This window comes from Cryptotermes secundus, unplaced genomic scaffold (assembly GCF_002891405.2).
Source record: "Cryptotermes secundus unplaced genomic scaffold, Csec_1.0 scaffold542, whole genome shotgun sequence".
Lineage (NCBI taxonomy): Eukaryota > Metazoa > Arthropoda > Insecta > Blattodea > Kalotermitidae > Cryptotermes > Cryptotermes secundus.
The window spans coordinates 99,861-108,776 of record NW_019724590.1 but is presented as its reverse complement, the minus strand read 5'-3'; the positions used below and the strand labels follow the sequence as shown (position 1 = coordinate 108,776).

General features: G+C 43.1%; 1 protein-coding gene across 1 annotated transcript; it reads right to left on the bottom strand.

The window, feature by feature from the left end:
• Nucleotides 1–6,518: 6,518 nt before the first annotated feature.
• On the bottom strand, nucleotides 6,519–8,550 carry LOC111862353. The gene has a single exon (XM_023847664.2). The coding sequence runs from the start codon at nucleotides 8,400–8,402 to the stop codon at nucleotides 6,624–6,626; it is 1,779 nt and encodes a 592-aa protein (XP_023703432.1). The 5' UTR covers nucleotides 8,403–8,550; the 3' UTR covers nucleotides 6,519–6,623.
• Between the last annotated feature and the right edge of the window lie 366 nt (nucleotides 8,551–8,916).

The window sequence follows — 8,916 nt, the reverse complement described above, 5'->3', positions numbered from 1 at the left end:
CTACATATTTTACAAAGAAATAAAACCCACACAGTGCTCTTAGAATGCTATGCCTTAAGTGGGATTAATGTGGTCTCCAACAAAACATTTTAATAAGTAAATAAAACTAATATTATCGTGTTAATATTGTTTTATTCTCTACCGCACTAAACGTTATTTTTTTTTATTTATTTACTCAGGAAAGCGTTTTATTGACGGCCACATTAAAACCCCCTTAATCGATACACATAAGGATGCAAACAATAAAGCTGTTATGTCGTCACTAATTCTTACTTGGTAACGGCTTCTAACAATGGAGATGCCGTTGCTTCCGTAAGTGTACTCGTATATCTGTTCTTGTGCTGTATTAATTAAGCACTACGGCATGAAGAAGTATGGGGAAGTATATGTATAGATCCACGTATTCTTGATCTTGACACTAGTCGGTGGTGAATGGTCAGTTTCACACCCCGGTCGCTTTACTCTCGGGGAAACAACCCCCTGTACTCATTACATAGGAGGCGAGATGGATCCAGAACCGGCCTGGACGACGTGGCCGTAGCCAGTTACTATACCGACTGCGCTATCTCGGCCGTATCCTTTGCTACCGTGCTGACGGATAAAGCTAACCATAGACCGTAACTGCCGACTCTCTGCTGTTGAAGGGGGCCAGGGCAGTCAGTGGAGAGTCAGCAGTCACTCTTGTGTTCAGACGTGTCGGGACCCAGCCCATATACGTGTATATGTTTCGAAATGGGGCGTCCTCTTCGACGAGAGGAGGGGGTCGGACTGCTAGATAAAATACAAATAAACACATGTTACATGAAAGGAAGGGGCCGGTTTCCACAACCACAGACAGCAACTGCCACATTTAACTTCTGAACAACTGTACTCACTTCAAAGCACCTGATCTTCATAGAGTCTAGTAAAGTACTCGTCATAAAACATTATTTAAAATACTCTATGGCTTTAGTCCGCAAACGAACTACACAGACCGAGCGACCGCCGCTTGTCGGTGAAGATATAGCGGCTCCGGTCTAGAAAACCGAATCACCAAACATTATTAGAATGAGTAAACCAAGGAGAATGAGGTGGGCGGAGAATATGTCAAGCATGGAAGAGAAGCGAAATGCATATGTTAAAAAGTTGCGTCGATAAACCTGAAGGGGGATGCAATTTGGAAGACATGGATGTAATTGGGCGTGAGCCTCTAAATGGGTTGCAAAGAAATAGGGTTGGAGAATGTGGACTGGATTCATGTGGCTCAGGATAGGAAAGAGTGACAGGATCTTGTGAACAAGGCATTGAACCTTCGGGTTCCGTACGAGGCAGAGAAATTCTTCAGAGGCTGAATGACAGTTATCTTCTTAAAAAGGACTATGTTCCATGGAGTTAGTTGGTTAGCTTCTTAGGTAAAGGTAAACCTATCCCTGTAGCAGGCCGTGAACGCCAATAGGGTTGTGATAAGTCGAGGCTGCCATATTTTCTTTTAAAATCTGTTCACAGATGGAGGTGAGGTTGTCAGCCTTATGCACCAGCCGCCCTATACCCCCCAGGAATATTCCTGGTACTCATTTCTGTTAGAGGCTGAGACGACCCCGGGGCCATAGTGTGGCTGGAAGGAATAGGTAAATTGAAAAAGAAAAAATCCACCTTACCTGGAATCAAACCCGCGACTTGTAGCATAGTGCTTCAACCAACTACGCTACCGCATGCCCCTTTCGCAAAACACCTATTAAAGTGAATGATGACAACCATGTACTGAATTTATTCTTCTTTTAGTTACGTCATCAATCATGATTTGTTCCTGTTGTTCCGAGGTGTGCAATCATATGCCACCGATTTAATGTGGCTGTGGTTGCTTATTTTGCGTCGCCTTAAGCATTTCAAACTACACAGCCTCTAATGGTGGTATGAGAGATGAATAATGAACTGGAAGGGATGCGAAAGGAAGTGTTCATGCCTTAATCAAGTACTATTCCGGCATTTTCCGGGAAGGACTGAGAAAAACAACGTTAATACCTCAAGATATCCGGTGTCCCAGCCGAGATTAGAACCGATCACCTCCCAAATACATGTCTAGAGCTTTGCTGCTACGTCAACCTGCTCATTCTGACTGGAAATTATCTCAGTCCAAACTGTTTGCTGTCTCTCGAGGTGGAAGGTCAGACGGAATAATGACACGCAGGCTATTCAAGGACAGTTTTAATTGGAAGACTTTGGCACTGTAATCTAATCACGAGGGAGTTCTCTGTTTTCTCGATTATTCAATGAAGAGAACATGGCATCAAAATGCATTCGAAGTATTAAAGTTACTGGTGATTCACAATGGCCGTCCCTGCAAAGAACTACACAACAAATTGCCACGAGATACTGATACAATAAAGGTAAGGTAAAGCTATCCCTCTAACAGGCCGTGAAGGCCCATAGGGTTGTGAGACGTCGAGGCTCCCACATCTTCTAGACTGTTGGCTCATAGATGGCGGTAAGTTCAGCGTTATGCGCCGGCCGTCCTTTACCCCCCAGGAAGATTCCTGGTATTCATTTATATTAGAGGCTGAGTCGACCCCAGGGCCATAATGCGGCTGGAAGTATTAGGTAAATTGAAGAAATCCACATCATTGGGACTCGAACCCGCAACCTTCCGGCTTGTAGCATAGTGCCTCAACCAACTACGCAACCGAGTGCCCCTACTTCAAATTTATGTTTTTTTTTCTATTTGAAATGTTTATATCAGTATTTATACGTTTTCTCTGAAAAGGGACTATTTTGTAAACAATTTACCGAATAGACTCATCAGTGTCTCGGCCATTCCACACACAATAACCATTTTAATGTTCTTATCAGGGCTGCGTTCGTATTCGAGCATTGCAGAGGTTTTCCAAATCGCATTTGCTTAGTCGACAGAACTCTCTGGATGCGGATGAGACTCTAACATCTGAGGATAACGCTCTTCCATCTGAATGCATTAAAGAGAAGAATCGGAAAAATGTGTTGGAATCTTTCTTTATGATTCTTGTACCTCATTGTGCATGACTTTCATTTTGACAGAAGCAGATATGTTACTGTAGATACAAACACAACATCTCAAGGCTACAGGCTTCAAACTCCACAAAACAAATTCCGTGCCCTGTAGTCCACAAGCGAACTATACCGACCGAGCGACCGCCGTCTGTCGGCGAAGTTAGTGTCAACTTTTGCTGAAAGAGAGTGTCGCGTGGTCAGCGCAACAGATTCCCACGGCCGTTAATCTCGGTTTTCTAGACCGGAGCAGCTATTTCCTTGAAACTGCTCCTCAGTTATCCTCAAGGGGCTGAGCGGATNGTCGCGTGGTCAGCGCAACAGATTCCCACGGCCGTTAATCTCGGTTCTCTAGACCGGAGCAGATATTTCCTTGAAACTGCTCCTCAGTTATCGGGACCTCTGGATCTGTAGCCAGGAACCCTGACAACTAGACCACAGAGGTACTCATGCTTCACACTCACAGTGAGAAAATATAGAATTTTCTATTCTTTCATTAAACAGTTACCACAAGAGAAATTTGGCTCAAGCTGTGTCAAATCTTATATGTATCCGGGAGGGAGGGGTTACCGGATTCGAATGTCGACCAGGAAATTGCTGACGGATTCTTGTTGGTGGTTTTCCTCAGGGCTTTCAGGCCAAAAATCGGGCCGCAATCTCTTTTCCCCACATGCCTTCCAATTCGTTATTCACTGCTACCCAGTTATTCGACAGTTTGAGCTGCTGACAGGATCAGTAAAATTGAAATGACAGTGAATAATGAATTGGAAGGGAAATGGAATGAAGCGAGCGTCTCCTGTTTTAAGGAATTATTTCCGCTTTGCCCGAGCGACTCAGGAAAACCACGGAGAACCTCAGCCAGAATAGCCGATGTCGCAGTCAAAATTCGAAATGTCCACCGCCCTCATACATAAAACAAAGTTACCACTTGAGCAGAGCGTAGTTAAACAAACTTAATTTTATTAAGTAATTAATAAACAAAATTAATAAAAATTATTTCAAATAAATTATATGAATATTAACGAGCTCTACATTTCAATTCATACGCCTCCGACTGAATGAAAGAAGGTTCCAGGCAAATTTTATAGATTTTTAAATTTGGCTTCATGTACAGTGGGGATTTTCACTAAACAGTATCAGAATTAAATTTTCCAGTTACAGGGCTTCGGTACTAAACTTCGTCGAAATTCGCCAAGTGGTGCCGGGGTTACAAGCCCAAAACTGGCACCAGGACGATTAGAAATATGAATCTTGAAGACCACGTTGTTGGAATTCTGTTTGCTACATAGGAGACTGAGCATCTCACAGTGGTGAATACTGGTGTAAAACTGTGGCCTTCTGGAATGCGATACCGTGTATTTTAGCAGGTTGGTGCCATCTTCAAGTAGATCTGAAGATGAAGTCAGCAGATTCGTTCAAAACATTAATAACTATTTGCCAAACAACATGGCTCCAGAATCCAGAATCTCACAAACTTATGAAAATATGTAGTAAAAGCGTAATTGTGGAACACAAAATTATCAGTACCTTTATGCAGACGCACTTGGCCTGTACCTCAGTCATGTTTACATAAGTTCAATAGCTATTACATCATCGTATAATTATTAACACATCCCCCGATATTATGAGAGCACTTATGAAAATTGTCTAGGTAACAGTTCTCATGAAGAAAATTTCGTAGACTAATTTATAAACAAAATCATTAACGTGTAGATATTCATAAAAACTAATTAATCGCTCTTATGTACATAAAAAATATAAAAATTCTGTAGGAACGTTCAGTTTCAAAATATTTTCATATGTATTTAAGAAAGTATGAAACACATAATTTCAACCATTAGAAATCTAAAAATACGTAAGTAGTGAGTTAAATCAGTAATGCAATCTAGGAAGAACTAAGGATCGATAGAAGCTAATCTGGAAACGGGTTGCACCAGCCTTTCTTGTATTATTCATGATAACACGTAGTGACCGGTTTTGAGATTTTCATAAACAATGGAATTATGTAATATTACTGCAAGACCTGCAGGAAAATAAAGGTAAAACAAACGAAAACAACATCACTATATACATAATAATAAATCGAGATTTTTCAGCTTAAAAAAGTAAAATGCTGTAAAGTTAAAAAGTTAACCTTCCATTAACATTTTATTAGTCAGAAAGGTGCTATTACTTAACCTGATAATATAAAGTCACTCTTCTTCTTTTAAACAGATAATGATAAATTACAATCGCAACATTCTTATGCTCATCAAAATATACACAAAAATATGAAAACAAACTATACTATAAAGCATTATCAATCGAATGACGAACAGCTAACAGGAGCTTATTAGCTTGTCTGCAATTGTAGGCCCATCGTTATTAATGCCAACAAGTCTAAAACAAAAAATGCATTGCTTAATTCGAGAAAAACTCGATTTCTCTCTTCATTTTGTGCTACATTCAGATCTGTCTCCTCTGATCATAGTGGCTTCCCAAATACCACTCGCGCAGAACCGGGTTTCCTTAGATGAGGGATCAGTTCATTGTAAGATCCCTATGACCAAGTCTCTGCTAAGCATAACTACGTTATTTCAGTACGTATCACATCTCTTTCCGTACCTGGACAGGGTTTTGTATTAGAGGGCGACTTATATATTAGATGACGCAATGAAATAACTTCTGCCCCCGTTGTCCCTTTTAAGGTAAGACTAAATTGGAAGTGTTTCATTTCAAGACAGCGGTTCTCCAGTTCAACACCATGAACGTCTTCCTTGAGAAGTTATAGAACTAAAGTACTTTTCAAATAACTTATTTTCTTCTGATATTTCTATGTTACGCATAGGTCTCTCTATTTCTTGACACCCAGTTAACACTCCTGATCCCTGAGCAGTTAGGTAAGCCGCACACCGGCATGCGTCAAGACATGTAACAATCAAGACACGATGTCTGCGACATGACGCAAAGAAAGGAACACAGTTGAAAAGAAAGAGATTATGAAAACCGCCGTACACCGATCTCAGTCATGATGCTGACGTCAGCTTCATGCTGACGAATCACGAATGAAGCAAGATTGCGTCCTTTTTTCCACTGTCTTGATGCTTGTCTTGACGCAGTTGGTGTGCGGTCGCCCTTAAACGTTTATACAGTCTTGTACAAGTTGGATCCTCTTTGAAAGCGATGACAGCTGGCGCAACGACAGAACTCAACATACTAAGAAACAAAAATAACGTTCTATAAAACATTCAAAGGGAACAGCAAATTAAAACGTACTCTTTTGTAACCTAGATTCAAATTACACCAGCATATACACACATATAAAATCTATATACTTTTTTATATGTTTGGTTTTTGTAAACCACCGCAAATCCACTAAATCTCCCGTCTTTCTCTCGGGAAGATCCCGATTCGCGTGTCGGCAGAGGTACCGGCTATCATGTCGGTTCTTAGTTTTACTCAGATATACCCGGTTAAAAGACACGGCCCGTTCCTTGCTAATCCTTTCCCACTCACCATATATATTATCCTATCATTTCACAGGGCGTAAAACTATTATATTCGTAGAGTGTCAATAAATAACCTGTGCCCCAAGGATTTCTTGAGACATAAAATTTGGGAATGAGTACTTTACGTTGTATTATTCAATGTACAGGGGCGGTCATAGTTTTATACTGGAAGCCATTCCGGCCATTCCGCCCGTAGTGCTCCTGCACAAAGGCCAGCACGTTTTTGAAGGGCAGCTGAATGTGATAGTATGCACAGTACGGGAGTGGATCCCAGAACACGAAGAGCGCCTCCCGCTTGTCAAGCACTGTTCCTATAAGGCGTCCCACAGCCTCCACGCTTGGATGCTTCAAGGTGTTCATGACGGCCTCGTGCATCCAGTATCTGCCCGAGTCAGCCACAAGAGGCCCCGAGTTCTGACGGCTGAAATGCTTGCACGGCTTCCACACGATACGTGGGTGTACACTTGTGTAGCAGATATAAGGCATGGACACTCCAACACGGCAGCTCATTGGAATCAACGTTTTATCCGCATCTGAAACCACAAACCGGAAACTCACGTGTCCCGTCACCTGTCGCAGAACCCGGACTTTGCTGAAGAAGTTCTTCAACCAGTAGGAAACCTCTTGATTCTCTACAGGTACCAGCCCTCCACTGTCTTTATTCACGTGACACGTGACATTTGCCACGACCTGAGATTCTTTCACTGTGGTGCAAGTGAGAAAATGTTGGCCCGGCACATCCTGGATTATGACCCATGGTCTCTGCTCGCTTATCTCATGAGTTACCTTGAATTCTTGGCGATGGGCCGGTATGACAACTTTTAGCTTGTCCCTGCATCCCCAAGGGCCGACACTGACCATCACGTGTCTTCCAGTCCGCAGTAGACCGCTGTTATACAACCTCGTAATTTCGTCCTTCGATGAAACAGCATAGTGAACTGGAGTTGGAATACCAGCCCCCTGGCAATGCTGTAGAACCTCCAAAATATCATCCAGCACCCACACTTCTTTTACTCCTGGACAGAAGCAGGAACACCCCAGAAGTTCTAGATGAGGTTTAGCAAGGGCATCGTAGTAAGCAGTGGATGTCGCACTTACGGGAATAAAATACGACGCGTTTTCGCTTTCAACTATGTCACACAATGCTTTCACATACTTTTGAGGATGATGTGGTTCAGGTCGAGGCACTGTGTAGAACTTCTGAACTGCTGTCGAGAACCTTGCAAGCCCGAACAGGCCTTCGATTTCAAAGACCACAACTCGAGCCCCTGCTGTATAGAAATTTCGTGCAAGGTGCAGAGCTTGGATTGTGCTTCCTCCGCTGATGAGAACGGTGCGTTTCTTCCGTCCGCGTTCAGACACTGGAGTATGGAGAAGAGTCAACAGCCATTTGATGATTGTCAGAGGAAGCTGAATGGATTTCCAGAAGATCCACAGCCAAGCCGAAATCCATAGCGTTGGTCCTAACAGAATGAATTGGCTCCAAATGAGGTAGGCTATTGTGGAGATTAAGTTTTGGATGAACCTCAGAACTAACGTCGGGTACCATCCGATGAATCCTGCCAGTCGAGGCTTTTCTTGATGCTGAGCAGCAAGCGGAGAAGTTGGTCTGCTGAAGGTAGGGCTGCTTGCAATGTGATTCAAACGATGTCGCACCGACGATATGGAGATGTAGCCAGATGAAACGGTGTGTTGCAGACCTCTCTTCCGGATAGTGGGAGAAGCAGGTGCTGGCGAACCCGAGTCAGGCGGGGTTGATATTGGCGAGTTAGGCGACGGGGGAGAAGTACTGTGCAGAGAACTGCTGCCACTACCCCCTTCAATATTTCTGGCATATCCATTAGCAGGAGTCATTTCTCCTCCGTGCTGCGGCGGCAATTTCTCACTAGCACACACCGGCATCGCATCACTCATTCACGAAGGCCTCACTCCCTATATTAGATTCCTTCCAATGGAAACTCCGAATCACAACTGAGGACTTGTTCGGTGCTGCCTGGTATCTTATGTAACCTACAGTCATGACGCTGTCTGCTTATCTTATCCGTTTCAGCGCGAGTCCGGCCAGTGGTTTGATGTAGTATTGCGTTCTTTACAAGAACTGCATGAAACTAATGCACAACGGAGAGGTCGTGTTTATCTACCCGCCTATGTGTTATATCTCCGATACTACCAACTGCACTTCGATTAAATCTAGTTTAGAGGGTCGGCACTGAATTTTGTTATTCAAATTTTGTTTTGTTCTGTCCCTCTAAGATCAAACACTTGTTGGATGAATCCCGCCTTCTGGGATGTGGCACCGTGTACATCTTGTCTGAACTGACGTTTCGGAGGAACGTATCGCCTCCATTTTCAGGGTAAGAAATCGAGCGAGGATCCAGCGTGAGCAGGTGGCTGCAGACTGTAGCCACCTGCTCACGGTGAGATCTTC

What these genes read in the sequence shown, in the direction of transcription:
- LOC111862353 (XM_023847664.2), bottom strand. Translation starts at nt 8,402, where the DNA reads ATGAGTGATGCGATGCCGGTGTGTGCTAGTGAGAAATTGCCGCCGCAG.